This window comes from Rhyacophila brunnea, unplaced genomic scaffold (genome assembly GCF_057557595.1).
Source record: "Rhyacophila brunnea isolate RB1 unplaced genomic scaffold, BYU_Rbru_1.0 scaffold_19, whole genome shotgun sequence".
Classification (NCBI taxonomy): domain Eukaryota; kingdom Metazoa; phylum Arthropoda; class Insecta; order Trichoptera; family Rhyacophilidae; genus Rhyacophila; species Rhyacophila brunnea.
In genome coordinates this window covers 5,226,057-5,250,076 of record NW_028232848.1, presented here as the reverse complement: position 1 = coordinate 5,250,076, position 24,020 = coordinate 5,226,057, and the positions used below count along the sequence as shown (strand labels likewise).

General features: G+C 36.0%; 1 protein-coding gene across 1 annotated transcript; it reads right to left on the bottom strand.

Annotated features, from left to right (window-relative positions):
• Positions 1-3,395: 3,395 nt before the first annotated feature.
• Positions 3,396-22,896, bottom strand: LOC147072670 (collagen and calcium-binding EGF domain-containing protein 1-like). Its single transcript, XM_085945833.1, has 8 exons — positions 22,652-22,896; positions 13,752-13,877; positions 12,251-12,399; positions 11,172-11,308; positions 9,907-10,117; positions 8,543-8,652; positions 6,116-6,285; positions 3,396-4,384 (listed from the first exon to the last, which is right to left on the bottom strand). Exons 1-8 carry the CDS (start codon positions 22,783-22,785, stop codon positions 4,003-4,005), a joined length of 1,419 nt encoding a protein of 472 aa, XP_085801959.1. The 5' UTR covers positions 22,786-22,896; the 3' UTR covers positions 3,396-4,002.
• Positions 22,897-24,020: the final 1,124 nt, after the last annotated feature.

Below are 24,020 nucleotides of genomic sequence, written 5' to 3'. Positions count from 1 at the left end.
TTGGGTTTTCATTGCATTAATACATTCCCTTAATAAAATTGACCATGTGTTTACCGGCAGTCACGTCAAAAACAAAGTACAGTAGAACCTCTAGGCGCTTTTTAGTGGAGTGTAATAGGAAGGGGATGATATGGATGATGGGGGGAGGGGTTATAAAGGGATTCCAGGCACTAGCCTTTAATGTTGATAAGGCGAACGCACTGTACTGGCTCCGTGTTTCCGCATTCCCCACTAGTACTGTCACTCTAGCGATACCTATTGGGATGAAGATGAGTTTATGATGTACGCGACGTTAGCAGTAACGAAGGTCGCACGGTCACTTCTTGTTGAGTTGGCTTGTGTTGTGGCGATTGATGCTCAAAACCAATGCACGTAATGACGTATTGATGTTTTACAGGTGTTTACTCCAAGACGGTTGTAGAATGACTATTGTTTATAAAATGCTTGGACACACTGGAGGTAGGTTAGCAATTTGTATGTGATTAGGGTTACCATAATTGGCCCAAACACGGATAAAACATCCGGTCAAATGTGATAATAACTAAAAACATCCTGTTATACACGTTTAAATCCAAGTGTCACCGCTTGTATACAATGTTCTGCACATGATAATCACGTCAAACCTCTTGCACTCGAATTCGAGTCATAATGCCGTCCTGCTCGTAGACTGGACGTAGCACTGACATTTGCAACGCTGGCCACTAATCCACACAGCTGCACAGCAGTTTAATTTGTTTACTTAAAGTGTATGAATGCATTTATTACTCCATTCAATAAATTTATAATGGTTGAAATTAGATGAAGGTGACCCATGACTGAATGTGAAATAGCTGATGAAATTATGATCTTAGAAAAGGAGGCTGGAAGTGAAGATAGCAATATGCCCAAAAGCAAAGTTATCAGTGATAAAATCACATCTCGACGATCTAATATCATCAGTATCTGTTCTGTGGTTCATAGTTTTAATCTATTATACTCTTGATTTCAGTAGAAGCTCAATATAATGGACTTTGGATATAACGGAAAAAATATCCGGACAAATGTGAAAATTGTTAAAACATCAGCCAATGTTATACATGTTTAAATCCAAGTGTTTAATATTTATTGGCTATTCGTCAGACTACGAAATTTAACTATATTAAACATATATTATTTTGAAAAAAACACTTTCTGATATAGTATATAATAACCAATAGAAAAAATCTTTTTTTTTGAAAAAAGTAAGTCACCCCGACGGGGAATCGAACCCTGTATCTCCCGAGTATACGCCTCATCCGTCGCATTACCATTATGCTACGGCGTGACATACTAATAGCGAACAAATTTTAACTATTGGTCAATTACTATACCTACCCATCAGCGTTCCTTCCAAATCAGCTACTTTGGCAATCGATTTTGGTTTCTTAAATCAAAGTAGGTATATATTACTATTACTTTTGATTACTAACCGACGTCGTGGAATTTCTCCAATATTTTTATAGATGTAGCTACTTGCACTTGCTAATAATTTATAATTAACTATTTCTTTTATTCAACGAATAATTCACAAGATTTAAGAATATATCATTCTGATTATTGAACATATATTATTTTGAAAAAAAACACTTTCTGATATAGTATATAATAACCAATAGAAAAAATCTTTTTTTTTGAAAAAAGTAAGTCACCCCGACGGGGAATCGAACCCTGTATCTCCCGAGTATACGCCTCATCCGTCGCATTACCATTATGCTACGGCGTGACATACTAATAGCGAACAATAACTATATTACATGCATTTTCGTAATTTTAGAGAGTTGATTATAAAAAAAACAGCAGACTGCAAAAGAGCAAACGAAACTTGAATCTTTTTTCAAAGCAGGATTACTGAAAGCAAGCTCGTTGAGATCGAACATTAACGTCACACCACAATGGGTGTGTCTAGATATATCATCCGACAAAGACGAATAAACAGGATTCTGTTTGTGTTTTTATATAACGGACTTTTAGCTTTGACGGACACCCCCTCATGTGTATTAGTCCATTATATCGAGGTTCTACTGTATAGAGAACACGTTAAGAAATGTTTTGGTTGAAAATAGGCTATGGCAACCAATCCAATGGGAGAAGCAACAATCAATTTTTATCTGGAAAATTGCATCAGTTAGAAAGTCTGAGACTCAATCTTCTTTGAGTTATTGCTCGACTGTTAGCTTACTGACAATCTTCACCTTATAGGAAATCGAGGTAATACCACATCCAACTTTGGCTGAAATAAAAGTGAAAGACGTTGACTTTATTAAATTATTTATTAAGTTTCTCTCAGAACCCCTGACACAACTCACTGAACCCAGTTTTTTTTTTTGAATCATTAATAACAATGTCCTTGCTTTTTCGTACAAGGTGGTTGTTAGTAATTTTGAACAATCACAAACACCCAGGCTTTGAGGAAAACATATAAATATTGCGTCCTCACCGGGAATCGTACCCAGGACTCTTGGGTGGATGGCCAGCGCCTTACGCACTGCACCACGAGAGCCGCCCACGGAACCCAGTTGGGAAACACTGCATCACAGTGAGCACTTAAAATGAAAGTTGGGAGACGGAGAGTGGAAAGTAAATAATCGGTATAAAAAATATAACATGATTTTAATACATTAACAATATAATGAACACTGTTTTTGTATCAGTCGAAAAAACTATGTGTATTAAAATTACATTATGTGTATGACGTAATTTCGTCATCTACCAACTAAAATATTGTTAAAAATACATTATAATTTTTTACTCTACTTTATAAACAGGTAAATGTTATCAATATACTTAAGTAGAACAGCCAGTGATAACTGTGGTATGACATAATCCATAGCTGACAATTAATATAAAGCCAAGAACAAAGTTTGGTGCCAAATTTAAGTGGACCTATTTCATAGCATATTAACCAGTTTTATGAATATTTTCTTAGGCCCTGATGCAGAGAATGTCAATGTTATGTAGAACTAATGAACTATGAAAGCTATGCTTAGATTAGATGACAATATGACGGATATCAAAACAAATACGCTGTAAGAAATCTGATATATAAATCAGACATGCTGTCTCTATATAAAGATGTGTGTATGTATATATCATTGACGTATGTGACGTCCATAGATCAGTTTCGTGTCCGGAAATTTTTAGATATCGTCGGTGTTTTGTAAAAAGGGCGAATTAACCAAAATGCTATTTTACAGGAGGATTTTTAACTGTTGACATTTATTTGTTTATTACCTGTGGATGATTATAAATATCTAACAAGTTTATAATAAAACTTAGAAAGTATACTGTCATTATAATAATTCATTATTATATAATATTTTAAAAGGCCTAATATGTCACATGTGCTTTTTATTCGTAATTTTAATTAATTTAATTTTAGTCGATTATCGTTTTTAAGTACTTTCCTGTGGAGATACAAATTCGCCGTTTTTACACAACAAAGCTAATGGGGTACATATTGTATTTTCACTAAAATCTCGATTTCGCCAAAATGGTTGATTCGCCCTTTTTACAAAACACCGACGATATGTAGCTCGCTGTATCACACTTCACCGTGAAATGTATCGGAAATATATGGTCATATATTAAAGACCGTCCAACCTCTTTGGGTCGTATAGTACTGAGATAAAATTCAACAGTACTATAGTTAGTAATAGAAGTGAAATAATCACAAACACCCAGACTTTGAGAATGTAAATATATTGTGACCTCACCTGGAATAAAAATCAGAGCTTTATGCACTGGACTACGAGGGCCGTATTTATGTATGTATGTATACCTACCTGATATCATAATATATATATGCCTTCGAATATTAGCTGAGAAATGTATTTCTTTATACATAATAAGGGATGGAATACTGGTTCGTAATATTTGACCCCACCATCTGAAATGTACTAGAGCCGCCACTGAATGTATAATACTGTATCTATAATCCATTTGATACGACAAAAAAACTATTGCGATATAGAAGTAAAAAAACTATTATGTATAATTATTATAATCGGCTTCATTTTCATCAATGTTTTCTTCAAAATTTTCATCATCATTCTCAGAGAAATCTTCATCCATATTATTGTTGTCAGCAGCAACAGTTTCGTTCTGGTCTTCCAAGTAATTCTTGGCATTCAACAACATCTGAATGAGCTCTAAGTATGTGCTGTCACCCAAATCGCCCTTTTCGCGTTGTACACTTGTGCCGTGTCTGTCGATTTCTCCGGATTCTCCATCGTGGGTGACCTGTACCACGGAGTGTTGCATCACCGGAGCGGAGTAGGCGCCCAACGATTTGGTTTCGTCTTGGTCTTTGGATTTCTTCTTCATCCTCTGCCGCTTCCAGGCATGTTGTAAATTAAATTTCGGTGGACTGGAAAAACAATCGAGTAATAAATTAATCTGTTAAGTCGTATCACTTTCATGTCATACCTGTAATTATAAGAAATAATGGTTCTTGTCGGTTTACAGGAAGCCAGCGGTAAACAAATTTTGAAAATAGCCAATAAACTGGGTTATTTGTTAGGTTAGGTTACATTAAGTTAGTGATACACCCCTGTTACAGGCGGGCTTCTCCCGGTGTAAAATAATCATTTAGTAGCTATAAGTCGAAACGTAACCCTGACCTCTAGAAACGGCTTCGTAAAACATCTAATCTGATTCCTTGCTCAACCACGTAAGTATTTTTTTATTCATAAGTAAAGGCCTTCGTCCGGTGTGTGAAAATCACATATTGGGCGGAGGTGTAATTAAGATACATTTAATTTAATTTAAAAGGTATAAATGATGATGGATGAAAGCGATAATTTTAAGACTAAATATAAGTACATATTCAAATCTAATAAATTTTGCCGGCAATGTTGAAGTCTCCGCGCGCCTGCGCCGAGGTGGTCCTCGTGATTCGTCAAATCGAAAGGATCACGCGATAAAATTTGGCCAATCACGAGAGTCCTTTTTGTAGAATGGCGTGGGTACGCGAAGTTTAAAAAAAAAAAAAAGTTAGTAAGCGTCCCTTTTCCAATAGGATAGGACCTGCGACTATAATCGTAAAAACCCAGATATAAATTTGTGAAACTAAAAATCATAAGAAAATATAAGACCACGTCACGAACACGAAAGACCGAGTTTTATTTCCACACTAACCGTTTATATCTTTTTTTTTGTGAATCCGGGGTTCGATGGACACTTGAGCTAGCCGCTGGAACCCCGGGTATCTCATTAGGTTAGGTTAGGTTTTCATTCTTTAAACCATGTCTTTTGCCAAAGTCGGCTATGAAAATTCGCGTGGTTCTCACCTGGCTTCTTGTAAACCGACTTGTACAAAAATAATTTGCATGAATGCTATAAAAGGATCATCTGGAAAGTGAAAGATGTGAGAACGAGTCCCATCTAACTATCTATTTTTTCCATAATAAATAATCCCAACATTCAATTTCAACATTCAACAACATTAAAACTTTGTGTAAGTATTCAATATTGAATAAAATTATATATTACAGTCGAACTCGGTTATTATGATCTCCGAAATCTCCGAAAATCCGATCGGACAGGATGCCGCCAGGGACGGAATACGTTTATGACACTAGTTAAGTGTCTAAGTACCCACTTAATTGGTGTTTCGCCGATAATAAAAAAGTATCCACGCATATGGTTGAAAAATCCAAGTTTTGTGAAGTCCATAGGTACCTACCAGCGTTCATTACAATAAATAACTTATTTTGTAGTTTATGAATGCCATGCTTGTTTCGGGGATTTTTACGATGGTTTTCAGATTTTTTATTTATGACTTTTTGTGTAATGTGACCGCTCATTTAAAAATACCTATTCTCTGATATAACGAGTAATGCTTATAATGAGCAAATTCATTCGGTCCCATCTTCCTCATAATAACCAAGTTCGACTGTATTTCTATTTTAAAATGTATGTCATCTTGACGTAAATTATGATGTCATGTTTTTTATTGCTTGCGTAAATAAATAAATTAACTTTTATTATTTTAGAAAATATATTCGTCACTAATGTGAAAATCCATTTACGACATGTCATTCGTCCACATGGTGAGCTCGTCCACATGGTGAGCTTATCAAGTATGAAAGTTATTTACCTCTCTCCGGTAACATAAACTTTGCTCTCAAGGTTTATGATATCGTGACGCAGGTCAGCCAATAGAAGCAGCAAAAAGTCGAAAGATCCCCTCTGACCACGTTGCCCTCGGGAGCCTTTGTCGCCTGTTGATCCTTTCGGACCCTCTGCGCCAGGAGCACCAGGAGGTCCCTATAAAAATTAAATAATAATCATTGCATTGCCGACATATAGATTTCACTCAACAAGCAACAAACAGAATGTCGAGAGTGTTGACAGTTTTAAGTATCTGGCGGTGTTCAACACGAAAGAAGACCGGTGACGTAGTGCCATATGATTAGTTTTTATTTAGTTTAATTGAAGTGCTGAGCATTGAATGAATACAAGTGTGCGAGATGTGAGTGGTGAGGATTTCACCGTTGCGCAATGCGCGGCAAAATTTATTATATTTGAATACTTATATTTAGTCTTAAAATTATCTCTTTCATCCATCATCATTTACACTTTTTAAATTAAATTAAATTTATCTTAATTACACCTCCGCCCAGTATGTGATTTTCACACACCGGACGAAGGCCTTTACTTATGAATAAAAAATACTTACTTGGTTGAGCAAGGAATCAGATTAGATGTTTTATGAAGCCGTTTCTAGAGGTCAGGGTTACGTTTCGACTTATAGCTACTAAATAATTATTTTACACCGGGAGAAGCCCGCCTGTAGCAGGGATGTATCATAATGGTGTTTTCTATGGTCTGATCCAAACTTTTAAATCTGTGACTATCCTTATAATGAGACGACAGCTGCACTTAAACAAATTGACATGCACTGGCACATGTCCTGCGAGGCTATTCTAACATATCACTCAACACCCAAAAAGTGATAAATATGTGACAAGAAGTTAACTGTCAAAAGTGCTATCTTTTAACCCCCCCTTCTTGATTGTGTTAACTTTTAGAGCGAAATAGAGTATGTCAATTACATATTGAAAACTGAGATGCAAGATGTAACTATTTTGAAAAATAATCTACGTCATGGGTCACAGCCGCCGCCTCAATTTATAGTTCCCTGCGTGCTGTCAAATTGTCAAATGTCGAGTGGCGAGTAGTAACATAATATGTTTTTTAATACATTTTGCAATGGCATGACTTATAAAATTGTAGGTTATGTTGATATGTTCAATTATTTTTGACGTTTCAATACAAATTGTCGGGGTTCGACTGGAAAAACCATAGGTACGTCTGTACGAGCATACCCGAATTTGACCGAACTCCGCATATAAGAGATGTATTTCACGCGACAGGCATACCAACTTAAATTTTCGTGCGGTTAAGAATTACCAATTATTGCAGATAACCGCCTTGTGTATGGAATTGCCACCGTGTTTGTGTAACTGTGTCAACTGTTAAGAATAGCTTTGCTGATCCAGATTTCCCCTGATAAGTGACAGGCAAAATATTGAGAGTGAACATCACGGGAGATGGCACTTTGCAAAGAGAACTTGCTATCGAAATAGAAGTGGACGGAGCAACATTCAAGTCGATACAGAAGGTCTGGGACTCATAATTTATTGTAATCAGCTAAAACCCAATGCCACCTATTTGGTTCTTGCATTCAGTGAGTCATGGCACCTTTCGAAGGCTCACGTCAAACGTATACTGAGCTTCGAGAACAGATGTTTGTGGCGAATGCTATGTGTCCGGTGGTATAACTGTAGCAATTTATTGAGGAGATAAGAGATCGGACCATGCAGCCTCTCATCAAGCAGAGAATAAAGAAGCTGAGTTAGACGTGGTTCTGCCACGCAGCGAGATTCCGACATCCTAACACAACAATTTAGATTAATTTACCTATATAAGTATGTAACCAAATGACAAACCACTAAAATGTTAACCACGTGACCCAAAAGCTTGAATTTTAAAAATTTGTACTTGACATGTCATATTGATTTCCATAGTAACGCACGTATATATTAATAATTTAGTTGCTAGGACCCCAGACCCCTAGCAACCAATAATAGTGTCGAAATAACTTTTCATACAAAACAGAATTAACTGAAAATGAATTCAATTCTACTTAAAGATGGCTAAAAGTATGAAAAAAATGCGTTGGCATCGTGTTCTGATATATTCTAAAAGTTTCAAATGTCTAGCTAGTCGGGAAGTTAGTTAAAAATCGATTGCAAGATTTGTACTGGATAAACAACCACCGGACAAATAAGAATACGAGCTAAGAAAAACGTTGTAAAAATACCCTCATTTCTCCAAATCCAATATTCTTCTTCTTCGGCCATGTCCGCCACTTATATGGAGCATGTGAACACCACACGGTGCCTCTAAAAACCCCAGTCGCCAGACTCCTGGCATCTTCCCAGGTCATAGTAGCATCCCATAGCTCCGTCGTATACACATTATATTATATAGAGTTATGATAATTTATAAAGGTTCATACCATTGGCCCGCGTTGGCATTTGCACAACCCATTTTGTGTCGAGGCGAAAGAGTCAAGTAGGCTGTTTGAAGCATCGTCATCTTCATTCACTTGTTTTATCATATCAGCACCTACAATTAGATTAATTAAAATGTCAAATAACATTAATAGACATAACATAATGGCATTTGCAAGATGGAGGCAACCCCACAAATATTATTATTCCGACCATGTCCGATCCTCCTGATGGCCTCCACGGAGTAGAGGTTTGTATTAACAGATTTTGTTTTTACGAGAAGTGGATGTCAGCCACTTGCTCAACCTGTTAGGTCCATACCCTGACTCACACACAAATTGAAAAACAATATGTGAACATGCCAGACCCAGGATTCGAACCTGGGACCCACGGCGTGATAGTCCAACGCTTAAGCCGCGCGGCCACCGTGGGTGTTACCTTCGTACCTACAAATATATTCAATTCAATTCAAATTTACTCTCATTATGTTTTTTTATCATTAAAATGTAGTTTAATAATTTCTTTCGAAGCTATAGTAATGATTATTCATAGTTTTAAATAAAATTATGTAAGTTCAGTTAATTAAAATACTGAATATGATTTAACCGTATTCTACAATTCCGTGCGCGCAACGTCGGCCATAGAAAATGAGCATGTGCCAGTGGCGAAGGGTGGAGGAAGGCTCTTAAGGTTTGCCATAAATAGTGCACACTAAGCTTTGCCAGTCAAACGTATTTGTTTTCATTGAACTAAGACTACAATAAATTTACAGATGGTGTTGGTTAGTTTTTAAAATTCAATTAAACCCTGCGAAACCAAACCATAATAGATAATAGTCAAAAAATACTTGTCTATCTATAAAATATCTATAATTTTTCCATTAAATCATGCATAATTTTGGATATTTTGTAGATAGAATAATATTTTTTATCTATTATAGTTTGGTTAGGCAGAGCTTCATGAATTCAAAAAGAATAACCAACAATGTGTGTAATATGTATTCCTAACTCAAATAAAACTAATTAGTATTAATGAAAAAGTGTGCACAATTTTGTCGGATCTCCCAAAATATACCAAAACCATTATGGTTTGGTTCAGTCAAGGTTTGATTGATTTTTAAAAACTAACCAACACTATCTGTACCAACACTAGAGTCTGTATTGTATAAGCTGGCGTTCACGTCACGTCGTTCACGAAAAGAGAGCATTGTGCCATCGCGTTCGACTGTTGCAAGTTTTCAATGGGAGGGAATGCAGTGCTGAATGCTGAAGCGGGGGGGAAACGGCACGCCAGCTTATAGAAGACTGACTCTAATGGCAAATGGGGCCCATACTAAAATTACATCTGTTGTAATATGTGATCAATATACCTGGATAGCCCCTGGGGCCTTCCGGTCCGAGAGATCCTGGAGGCCCTGGGGGTCCAGGGGGTCCACTGGCGAAGGAAGAAAGCCTCACAGCCGTGCTTAGAGCTGCAACATGCTCGTGTAGGTTGCGAATCCTCTCGTTCAACCGAGTTATCACTTCACAACTGGCATAGCATTTTTCTCTGTTGGCAGCTGCGGTTACACCCGTGAAGTTCTGCTGAGACAAAAATGCATTTTTAATGGTGGCAGAGAGGAATTAATATTATAGTAGGTATCTACTATTACTCGGTTTATATATTTATCATTGAAACAATAAGCCACTGCGGCATTTCCAGGAAATTCCCTCTCCTGTTGCCCACCTTGGAGTACATGTTAGAACACTCACCTCTTGATTCATGGAACTTACATTGGACATACTCTACTTTTTTTATTTTTCACTAAATTTTACTGTCTTTGCTATCACTGCCCACCATGGAGTAGTCAACAGGAGCGAAGACTCCATACTAGGCGATTATTTAAAGCCTACCTACTAAGAACAATAGACTAAAGACATTATAGAGTTAAAAAATAAACAGACCCACCTGTTGTCAGAATCTTTAAGTATTGAATTTAGAATTCGTATCAAAGGTAAAAAATATGCGACAGTGCCATCTGTCGTCAACTATTGTATTTATGCGATTATTTTGTTTGGAATTCAGATTTATTTTGTATGAACGTCAGGTCACGTGACTTCAGCCCCGTCTACCGCAATGTATGCAATACGGTAGGCTCAAAATTCAAAGTCTAAAATCTTTGCGCATAATATTATTGCCTATGACTGCAGCTTTGTCCAATATAATTAATAAAAAGATAATTTAAAAAAGAAAAAATTCTATGGCATTCAATCACATACAATTAATATAAGTAGTAAGTACTTGATAGTTTTTTTTTTTTTAAATAAAAAGTATAAATGTTTAAGAAAATACATAATTTAAACTCATCGCTCAATCTTATATTGTCAGTGAGCTATTGAAATTTCATTGATTTAGTGTGTCGTTGTCATTAGTGTGTATCTATTCATCAGTAGTAATATCATATTATCTTCTATTTCCTGTAAGTATACCTGATAAGTATGCTCTTTTACTATGATCTCCACAGCCTACCTCTTTCCAAAAGTCACTCTTCCCAACTGGTAATCAATAAACATTTGTCTTTTGATTAATAGGACACATTGAACTAAGCACAAATTCTTATTTAGAGTGCACTCTTTAAAAATGACTAGAATTTACCAGAGTTGAAACCAGGTCGCAAGAACGGCGGTCTTGGTTAAGTGTGTATCCGTCGTCGCAACCACAGTAATAGGAGCCTGCCTCGTTGACACATCTCTGCTCACAGTCACCATTGTGCTCCAAGCATTCGTCGATATCTGAAAAGATGCATTATCTATAAAAAAATTGGCCAGATTTGGAAATGCATGGATGCTTCCTGCCTAACAAAAATTGTCAGATTAACAGAATTTTTTATACACCATACAAGGGCTCTGCAGATTACATCGCATAAAGCTGCATTTAGACCAAGCGAGCGAATGTTTGTTCTTCCCCATTCCAGCGAAATTCTTATGCTTGCTTAAAAAACCCTCGATAGCTGTCGATAGCGGCCTATTAGCAGTCTTGTGTTTAGAATAGATGCGCAGAGAGTATTAAGAGCCATTAGTTAAAATTTGTCACAATTAAGTATGGCGCCAATAGTATAGTGGTCTATGTGCATGGGCGTGAAACCTGAGAGATGCAGGTTCGGTTCCTGCTGGGTGTCTTACTTTTTTCAAAGAAAGATTTCTTCTATTGGTTATAATATATTTTCACAGAAGTGTTTTCAAAATTATGTATGTACTGTCCGACAACGAGAAATCGGCAATGACAGGAAGTTGCTGTAGTCGCATATAGACTTATCCGTCATGGCGGCAATGTGTGCTAGAGGTGTGTTTAAATAATGTATTGACTTTCTTCATAGATGCGACTCCTTTCCTTCTTCGCAATAAACCAACAATTTACTAATAATAATTATTCTAACATCACTCCTGATTGTTTTAGACATATTATTATTATTAAAAGCTTCAAATTACGTAAATTGATAGATCCATACAGTACGGGTGCGTAAAATGAAATAATAAATTTGGGAACGTTCCTCATTTGAAAAAGAAAGTGCGATTAGCTTTACTAGAGGGGATTGTTAGTTCACAGTTTTAACACGTGGACAAGAAGTTCTTGTTTAACAGTATATTCTTGATTTCGTGAATTCTCGAATCTCGAGAAATGAAATAAGTCAAGAAATCACAAGCTTTAAGACTCGATGAAAATGTATATCTCACCAATACACACTGGGCGAACGCCATTCCTTTGATTTTCAGCACTGTATTTGTAGCCCTGGTGACAAGTGCATATAACTCTTTGCAGATATACCGCACATTTTTGCTCGCACAGTCCAAGGCTACAGGGGTCGGTTTCCTTCGGGACACACCTGTAAATCAAGAGGAAATAAAGTCAGAAGAAGCTACATCTTAAAAATGATGGCAATAACTCTGTTCAACCAAATCGCTTCGGATTTCAATTTGTTTCAATTTCAATTTATTTATTTTTTATCATATTATAATATGGACATTACAAATTATAAGTTTAAGACGTTCACAACATGACATGAAACATTATTATAAAGAAGAAAGAAAAAGAAAAGTATTAAAAGCGAAAATATAAAAAGAGGACATAATATAAACATACAAAAGCAGTGAAAATACAATTATTATACATCTATAGGAATTCAAAGAAGTACACCGAGTTTGCTAACAAGACCCTATTTTAAGAATTTATAAAATAGCGTCCACCTAAGCTCACCTCACGCAAATGGAATATATCAACACCTGAAGCAATTTGGTTGAACATAGTTATCGCTCTCCCAATTGGCATTACCAGTGGCAGGTTGGTTCTGCGCCTTTGGAGAATAAACAATAATTGATGCTCCCTATTTCTAAGATAGTTATCAGGGACACACAGGTCAACACTACCCAGAATGGCAAAGTTCTCATTTATACCTTGTATAAGTCGAAAAAAGACGTAGCTAAATAAAGATCTCTTCTAAATTGCAGACTGCAGTGTGTAAGCATACCTAAGAGAAAGTCAGTTTGATAAAGCTACGGATAGTATCCATACAACCTCAAGTAAAGGAGTCTCAAGAATTTCTTCTGAACCCTTTCGACCATAAGGTCATACTTCAACTGATGCGGTGCCCAAACAATAGACCCACTCTCAAGCCTGCTTCGAACTAAAGAAATAAACAAAAGTTTTAATACTGTAACGTCCGAAAAGGCCCGGGAACTGCGCATGATGAAGCCCAACATCTTAAATGCTTTGTTACAAATGGTAACTATATGGCTAATAAATGTCAGTTTACTCTCAAATGTAATGCCAAGGTCCCTTACAGATGATATTTGTGACAGAACTCTGCCATGCATCGAGGATTGATAACATATTCCTCCTACGTGAGGTATAGGTATAGGCGGGAATTGTTTTATTAGGGTCTACTTAGCTCATTCGGTTTACTTCCATGTATCTACTTTATAATTTTTATAATAAATTACTCTTATACCGTTTTTCTAACACTGCATCTATTTCTTTGTTTTTAACTGTCATGTTGTGAACGTCTTCAATTTATAGTTTGTACATGTAAATAAATAAATTTGAATTATGGATGAAACTAAATCATGAAGAAAGATACTGAATTCACAATGACTGAAGCAATTAGATCGGCGCCATGTCGCTTCACCATCCACAATATTGGACAAGGGATATGAAGAGATTTGTGAAGCGGAAACTTACTTCCCAGCTATGTACGTATAGTCGGGGCAGCAGTGCTTCCTGGTGCAGTCCACCCAGTCGGCAGCCACTTTGCATTTATGTCGAGATGTTATCAGGTTGTCCGATGGGCACTGTAGAGCTTCTGATCTGTAACAATTATAAAATCATTTGAACTATCGCACAACCGTCGCACCTACCGTCTGTTCTACACGCGTGATATTCTTCGATGGAGTCGAAACACTCGAAGTGCAATAATGTGGAGGCCAGCAGATTTCCCAATTGCAAACTTCATCAGGACTGATGAGATAGTCAATCTAATTACTAGTGTCAATCTTAGTCTCAGTCCGATTAATAATCTTCGTGTCAGTTGCTCCAGGTCAATGACAGGACCTATTATTTCGACAGTGTAAAAATTATCAAATCATTTAAACTATCACACAACCGTCGCACCTACCGTCTGTTCTACACGCGTGATATTCTTCGATGGAGTCGAAACACTCGAAGTGCAATAATGTGGAGGCCAGCAGATTTCCCAATTGCAAACTTCATCAGGACTGATGAGATAGTCAATCTAATTACTAGTGTCAATCTTAGTCTCAGTCCGATTAATAATCTTCGTGTCAGTTGCTCCAGGTCAATGACAGGACCTATTATTTCGACAGTGTAAAAATTATCAAATCATTTAAACTATCACACAACCGTCGCACCTACCGTCTGTTCTACACGCGTGATATTCTTCGATGGAGTCGAAACACTCGAAGTGCAATAATGTGGAGGCCAGCAGATTTCCCAATTGCAAACTTCATCAGGACTGATGAGATAGTCAATCTAATTACTAGTGTCAATCTTAGTCTCAGTCCGATTAATAATCTTCGTGTCAGTTGCTCCAGGTCAATGACAGGACCTATTATTTCGACAGTGTAAAAATTATCAAATCATTTAAACTATCACACAACCGTCGCACCTACCGTCTGTTCTACACGCGTGATATTCTTCGATGGAGTCGAAACACTCGAAGTGCAATAATGTGGAGGCCAGCAGATTTCCCAATTGCAAACTTCATCAGGACTGATGAGATAGTCAATCTAATTACTAGTGTCAATCTTAGTCTCAGTCCGATTAATAATCTTCGTGTCAGTTGCTCCAGGTCAATGACAGGACCTATTATTTCGACAGTGTAAAAATTATCAAATCATTTAAACTATCACACAACCGTCGCACCTACCGTCTGTTCTACACGCGTGATATTCTTCGATGGAGTCGAAACACTCGAAGTGCAATAATGTGGAGGCCAGCAGATTTCCCAATTGCAAACTTCATCAGGACTGATGAGATAGTCAATCTAATTACTAGTGTCAATCTTAGTCTCAGTCCGATTAGTAATCTTCGTGTCAGTTGCTCCGCGCAGCATTCTCCTCCACCGAGTCTCGGACCTCGCAACAGTATCATAACTTTGCCCTGTCATTTTACCATTGAACTTATTTAATAATAAACTCGCTCCTACACCATCTCCCTAAAAATGTACTGAAAATGTGGTGATGAGATGGGCTTATGAATGTGGTTGAATACTTTGCAAAGCATTGGGTCCCAACCAGTGACGTCCCGAGGGGGTAGACAGGTCATGTATTGCGGCAGCACATTATAAAGGGCGGCGAATGAAGGAACAGATACAAATATTACAACTTTGAAGAGCGTAAGTGGTATTAGAATAAATAAATGTTAATATGATGAAATAAATGACTTTACTTTCTGCCAAAGGGTAGCATTTACCTTAAGATGGAAAATCAAAGATTTATAGTGAATTATAATAATTATAAAAATGAAAGTCATAAATATTACAAAATAAATAGTCTCATAAGTTTGTTTCATAGATAGTAAGAAAGTGCCCTACAATAATTCTCTTAAATGTTATTTGAATAATTATACCTACTTATAGATTTTAATTGTGCTTCCACGCAGGGCTTCGAACCGTTATTTATTTTGTTTCCGTTTTCGTTCCAGTTTAGGTAAAAAAATATATATTATTATATCGGTTCAGTTTCGGCTTTCGTTCCGAAAAAAAAAATGGTTTTTCCGGTTTTCGGTTCAGCTCCGGGTGATTACTTTTTAAATGTTTTTATTTGTATTCAAAATTTAGTTTCTACCATAATTAGGACATTTTTTATGGTACTTATATAATAGCCTGGCACCACGCTCCGAAACCAACGGTTATGCTGCACCGCTCAAAATGGATAAAGCTACCGATTTGCTTTACACTGGTACAAGTTACAACTGATTGTAATGCTAATACCAAAATAACGGTACATAAAAACACATGAGTATTATCAGAGATGTTATATTCTGATAATAAGTAGAATTTTCTTATAAACATGTTCCATATTGTATTTATAGTAAAAAAAGCCGCCTGTGGTGTAATTTCGTTTAATATGGATACATATTAAAATATATAAATATAAAATCTGTATAAATCTACCAACATGTCCTCTATAGTCTATTCCTATTCCGTGCAGTGAATACAACAATAATGGAACGTTGGTTGCTCTATGGGCGTGGTTGAAACAAGGTTGAATAATTCTTGAGTGAAATATGGGATAAAAGTGTGGCAGCAGAGATGGGAACACCGGCGACAGGCGGAAAATAGGAAACCATAGCAACCAATCAACAACGATAGGTATACATACAAGATCGGACACAACTGAATATATTGTTAAAGAATAATATGTTATTTTCAATAGTTATGTTTGTAACGTAGACGAAACGTGCGTTCGGTAGTGGTAATATTTGATAACATTCAGTGACTGTCAGTCATAAAGGATTTTTCATGGCACGCAAATGTTTTATGTTGAAGAGAAAAAAACTTATATGGGGTACTAATATGGGGTAATAATTTAAAAAATATTTTTTTTACAAAAAAGTTTTACAAATAAATATATAAGTACCTACTATTATATTCTTAGATAATATTAATAAATAATGACGACATAGCCTTGCGTATTTTCTTCGATTTTTAATAATATTTTTATCAATAATATTTACCAATCGATGCGCATACGGATTCACGCATAAATGACAGATCAATAATACCTAAGCATTACAATTAATTTAAATTCCATGGTTTTATGCGTCACATATAATATTATCGCACTGACCTCATCAGGCGGCGGGGAACGCCGCACCGCGAACCTCTGATTTTGAACGACTTACAATAATTATTTTACAATTCTTGAGACCAATAGCTTGAGAGAGAAAGCCTCATTCAATCGGAGCAATTCTGGCGTCAATTTGTGCGTAAATAACCAAACTAAGTACTTAATACAGTAATGCTCAAGAACTAAATTATAATGTTTGAACTTTTTTAATAGAATTTTTCCATTTTTCCCTAATGAAAAACTGTTCTGCACGCCAGATTGGGAAAATTTGGCACGCGTACATAAAAAGGTTCGCCAACTCTGGTCGACTGGCTTGATATTTCTATGCACCCTAGCCAAGATGGGTTAAACGATGCTGGACTATCGCGTTAAAAAGCGACTGCGACAATGCCGCCAGTTTATGGTGGAGACAGAAAGCCGCCAAGGGTTGTAGTGCCAAAAAAGAGGATCGAAAAATATCATACGGTCAGTGACGTCCCTAGACAAAATGCCGCCCCTTGGCAGGGCCAAATTGCCGCCCCATTTTATTATACAGTAATTTTTATCATCCTTTCATGACACCAATGTCTAAAAAATATGTTGTATGGATACATTACCAACAAAATATAAAGGTACCACTAAAACATACAAAATTAAATTTATAAATATTTTTTAAATGTGGTATTTTTTTGACGTTGGTAATGCAAAGGCTTCTTATATGTCATTTTTGCGATACATTAATTTGCTGTGTCTTGAGGAATGAACTTCTAATTAATCTGCACGTGTCGTTTATGGTCACCATGGACGTCGAAAGGCAACGGAAGTAAACTAAACATCGCAAACCTGACAAAAAATTACAGTCCTGTTAAAATTTTTATGTTAGTTAATAAGTACATTTTGTTTCCAATCACTGAGTGATTTTAGTAATGGAAAGCTATTTTCGTTGTTACAAAGATTAGGTGGCTCTTTCTATTTATACCAAACGATTCTTTTCGGTTTGCCGCCCTTCGAGTAACTGCCGCCCCCAAGCGACGCTCAATCTGCCTACCCCCACGGGACGTCACTGCATACGGTACCGCGACACACAATTTGGGAGGCCCTGTCACAGCATGTTTACAAAGTTTGCGATATTGAATTATTAATAATAATATTTAACTTAATCATACGAATATGCGTAGATAAAGGTGTACTTAATAAAAAAATACAGGTTTGCATTAATATTTATTACTTTTAGGGGCATGGAAGTGTGGCGCCATATACGAACAAGTCATAAATAAGATTTAAGAGTTAATTTAAGACCATTTACATCTCAATTTTATTACATATCTGTAATTTATTGCCAGTATATTTTTTCATGTAACTGACAGCGAACTTTTTATACAAACTAACATCGAAGAGGTTGACTAAAGGTTAGACTTACCAATCATAATATTTTTTTCTAAAACAAGACAAAATATCGTCTCTGTTCTGGCAGAACACACTAACTGGAGAATACTAGTTTTGAGTAATTTGACTTTGAAGTCGTTAAAATGTTTGAAATGGTCTATTATGTGAGTTTATTAAGGCGAATTCTTTGCCTCAATTTACGATCAAAATTTACGGTAAAAAGGATGACTTTAAAATAAAGACTGTTTATTTATTAAGAAGGTTTCCAGACGGTAAAGTTTGAAATAAGGAACATTTTGGTACTTATAACTAACTCAATATGTAATTTTTTCGAATAAGTGTCTTCTGCCTGAACAGTGACGATATAATATGGCATAACAAAATTTACGTCATTGTGATGCCATATCTTTTCTAATCATAATATACCTAATGTGCTAAGCCAAAAGTGTGTTAATGACAACTTGTCACAACAACAGGAAAGCAATTAAAAAAGAACCTAATTGGTTTCGGAACATTTTTTTTTCTCTAACTATCCTGTAGTTCGCGGAATAACTTATGGTGCCATATTTTTGGGATGCTGAATATGACATTTTGTTAATAGCACTAATTCATACCGATTCAGCGGCAAGAATTTTTCTTACAATACGATTAGCTCCACATTGATTTCACTCTAATGTCTAAATCAAGCTAGCGTATATTTTATTTTGCTAGTTGTTGAGGTTTTACATGGTTTTATAATAATTATTTTATTCTTTCGCGTGCTAACATAATTATTCCTCTGCGTATCAAACGTGGTACGCGTGCCATAGGTTCACCACCGCTGACCTAATAGTTCGCTACCGATGATGATTTTATTACAATACATTTTAGTTGTTTAACTGTTCGATTACTTAAATCAGATGTAAACGACTTATAATGAACAATAATGTTCCGTGGGTAATTCATAATATTATTTATTTTATTCTAATTTATTCATTACAATCACCAGCTAAGATGAAATAATTACAAGATAAAAAGAACTTTTTATATACAATGTTTTTAAATTCTGTTGAACCATATAAACTTGACTTGACTAGCTTAAACGATCAAAAAAATGTGTGCTTGACATGTCATTACATTAATAATTTTGTTGCTAGGACCCCAGCCCTAGCAACCAATAATGGTGTCGAAATAACTTTTCATACAAAACAGAATTACCGAAAATGAAATCAATTCTACTTAAAGATTGCTAAAAGTATTAAAAAATGCATTGGTATCGTGTTCTGATATATTCTAAAAGTTTCAAATGTCTAGCTAGTCGGGAAGTTAGTTAAAAATCGATTGCAAGATTTGTACCGGACAAAGAACTACCGGACTAATAAGAATACGAGCTAAGAAAAACGTTGTAAAAAATAGTACAGGTTATTGATGTATTATTATATACCGTCTGTTCCACGTTGTTTCCAGACAATTGATGCAGTGGAGTGGCGTGGCCATAAAAATGATTTAAAAAATGAAAAATAAATTGAATATCTGATTAACATAAATTCATCTTCCACTTTACTTCAACGTTTTAAATCCGGTTTTAACACCGATTAGTTTTGCGCATACTTTAATAATACTCGTATGGTTGCTGCCAAAAGTTGGTAAGTCGATAATTTAGGTATTTAGAGTTAACAATGGACTATGCGTCTATATATAATATGTAGGTATGTTAGAAAAAAAAATCAATGTCATACGATATATAACATTCACATAATGCACACACAAATTAGTATTCTGCCTGATTTTAGAGGGTATGTCAAACTTCAAATTGCAATTACTCCATAACATGACATCGAGACTTACCAACTTTTGGCAGTAACCCCATATATTATATCGCCTGTACACGTGGATGGATTTACTACCAGCAAAAGTGTAAAGTATACCTACTATCGTGATAATAACTTTATTTGTATTTTGTGATAATAAATTCAAGTGTCATGAAGCGTCGGTTGTCATGTGAAGGTTTTCTGTGCTGCGTGCGGTTCGCCATTATAGTTCTACTGCGCATGCGCAGATAACGTGCAAGTTGCGACTATCACGTGAAAATTCATAACTTTTCTGATATATGCATGCAGTCTCGCAACTTGCAACTCTAATACGTGTTTACACTTGCATTGTATTGTTATGGTCACTATAATAATGTGTATTGCCAGCAGTGACTCGATGCACGTGTAACGGCATGTGAGGAACGTACTGCGTCAAAAAAATAACGCTGTCATTATTATCAGATATTTGGTCGGTGCGAACTGATACTTACGAGCACCTACTTGCTAACCTACTTTTAAATCATTCGGAAGTATACTTATATAAATATATATATATATATATATATGATATTACCCACCTGTTTTCTTCTGTCTTTCCCTTGTATCTCGGTGTACGTATTTTTCAAGTGTTTTATTTAGACATGATTTTAATCACAATGCCGTATGAGCATCTATTAACGATACAACAGCTCACGGTGATCTGTGATACGGTGAACTGCATATTACGTTATTTTTTTCGAACACGAGGGAAAAGATGTCACAATTTTTTTTCCATATTATAATGGAACAACAGAACTTAACCTTGAAATTGCGCATATTCCGATTTCTTCTACTGCTCACGAAATACATAGGTACTTAGGGTAAATATAATTATTGTTACCGTCACTATTTCCGACCGTTTCGTTTCGTTTTCTCTCACTCAACGTAGTTCTAACTAAATATATTTTCTGTAGAAACTGTGGAGTTTTACGATTATGTGGCATGTTTATAGTGGCAAACGACGTTTTTGTCTTTCAAGTGTAAATAATTATTGATTTTAATGTTTTTTGGCCGTTGTACATATTGTATTTTCAAACTAAAACAATATGCCGATTTTTTTCAGCTTGTTATAATTTTTATATTTGCAAAAAATTTGGAAATCTTCGTAGGTATTGGTGTATTTATATATTTTATAATATTTTGGGCCATTATCCCCCAGGGCCAAAGTCACCTCAATTATTACGGTAATGATTTTGTATCTTTGATTTTGATGGGTTTTGGAAGTTTTAAGATTATTTTGATAAATCTGCATATATGTACTTACTATTTTTCGTTAGACTTTGACCATATTGTGGGGTTACTGCTACCAAAAGTTGGTAAGTCTCGAAATCATGTTATTGAATTATTGCAAACTTTGATATGCCCTCTAAAATCAGGAATACTGCTAATTTCTTTGTGCTTTATGTGCATGTTCTATAAATCGGATGACCTGGATTTTTTATGGCATATATAGACACATAGAGGCTATCCATGGACTGAAACCGTTTGCGGTTTAGATCCGTGTGCCAAATTACTTATGATTTTTGTTCATAAAAATATATTTTCACTAAATTTGTAAGTGTAAGGCATAAAGCCCACCAAAAAAGCGCTCGGTGCGCTTACTACTGAGTAGGCCCCCTCCCACCCGCGCATTACCCTTCACCTATGTAATAAGGGGCCCAAGAAGCACAAAATAATTATTATTTCAGCGTCTCTCATAACAAAGCAATAAAAATATTATATTATTTGTCGGGGCGTGTAATTAATATTCACGATGACATCATTCTACCAGCGAAATATTGGACACGCAGCAAACTAAACAATGGGTTCACTGTTATTAAATAATGGCTTCTCGCCCGTCCATCGACGACGCTTCAAGGAGCGTGATTTTGCTTGCCGTGTTCAATGAATGGACTACGCTGTAGTTTCGTTAATTCGTATCGCTGAGAAGCCAAAAAACGATGAATCATGGGGCACGCGGGCACAATGCTTCGTCAAATCCAGTGTGCGCTGGCGTATTTGATTACGTTGTATTTTCGATGATTCACATAGAATATGCGCGAGCGCCCAGCAAGTCCGCTTTAGTGGACTTTATGACTAAGTGTATGGTATAAACGGATACGATCAGATGCTTATAATATATTTTGTGAAAATATATTTCCATGAACAGAAAAGATAGGCTTTAGTATGGCACACGGTTCGAAACCGCATACGGTTTGAGTCCATGGATGGCCTATTAATCCGTTATTACTCTAAATACTCCAATTATTATCGACTTACCAACCTTTGGCAGCAACCCCACTTATGTGAACTAAAAATAAGTTTTAATGAAATAGACGCCCTAATTGTGATAAGTATTGTACGATAATTTTGGTTCCATGTAAAATGTAAAATAGTATATACGCCAAATATGCTAAAAAATACTATATATAATATTGACCGATTCAATATAAAAAATAATCGTGTATCCATTTTTGATAAAATGAAACACTGTTTTTAGGGTATTTTTGCAATAATAAATTATTACTAGATTTCCACAACTCTTAATTATTATTGATATATAATATATAATAATATAATAATGTAATTTGGACATTACGATTTTGCAGGCTCGAAATCTCCAAGGGAGTCCACTGAGAATCCTTGACTCGCTTCGGGGTCTATGGCACAGAGTATACTTCCACAAAATAAAATCAGAACTGACCACTTATTCACAAATCTCACGCACGCCATTACTAAACAAATTACAAATTAACGAAAAATATTAATTGTCGATTATAAATAGGTGACAATGAAGAAGTCTTTCTACTACATGTTGGTGTAACACGTGTCAGTTCATACTGCAGGAGTACAGAGTACCGAATGAAATCGTGGAATAAACACTCTGGTGTTTTCTGTTACCAATTCAGGACAAAGAAAATCTTCTGTACGAGTATAACCCTTGTGAGTTAGGCATGAAACTGTGGATCGGTTACAAGTGGTATAAATTGAAGAAAAATGCAATAATTATTACATAATGTTTATAATGACGAGGTGATTCGGCGACGGCAACTGGATGGCAGGCATGGCTCCCACATCCTGAAGCGGGCCCTCAAGCTAGGATCTTTGGCGGCCCCGTACCTATCGCTAAGGTTAAAGGTAGTATGCCACACTACATTAACATTTTTCGAGGTAAAATTGAGGGTAGGTATTCAGTGTATTTTTAGCTTTTTTTTGTATTTGTAATACCTAAATCCACTTGAATTATGGAGTTATCAAGTATCGACAGACAATCCTCAAAAATTGCATAGCAGGTACAATGATATATTTTTAAATGTTAATATATTTTTAATTAAATTGCGCCGCAGGCGACTTTTTTAGTATTAAAATTGTGTAATGTGTGTTGAGCAATGAGTAATGCAATATATAGTAAAACTCCTTCCATTTAGAGTTCAAATTCTTTAGTTTTCATCTATTTTGGGCATGGCTTTAGCCTAGGGGCCCGGGTTCAGGGGGGGCCTAGCGTGGCGGATCGACCAGATAAATGAGATAAACACATATCTTAATTTTGTTCTAATGGTAAAAAAGTCGCCTGCGGCGCTACTTTTCTTCGGGGTTATTAAAATATGGTTGTGCGATGCTATTTTTGGTTGATGTGTGTTGATACTCGATAACTCCATAATTCGATGTGTTAAAAATCGCTAAAATACAATGAATTTTATTTGACCTCAAACATCATTTGGAGAGCGTCAAACTGCCTTTAATCTTAGCGATAGGTTGGGGGCCCGGCAAAGATCCTGGCCTGGGGGCCCGCTTCAGGATGTGTGAGTCATGGTTTTGGGCATACTCTTTACAGTTCGTTGATTTAAAATGTAAATATGGTAAATCCGCGTATTGAAATTTTTCAATTTGGTGATAGTTTTCTAAATAGCTTCAAGGAGAAGATGTATTTGCGCATCCATTGGTTTTGTGGTTGTGATGATATCTGG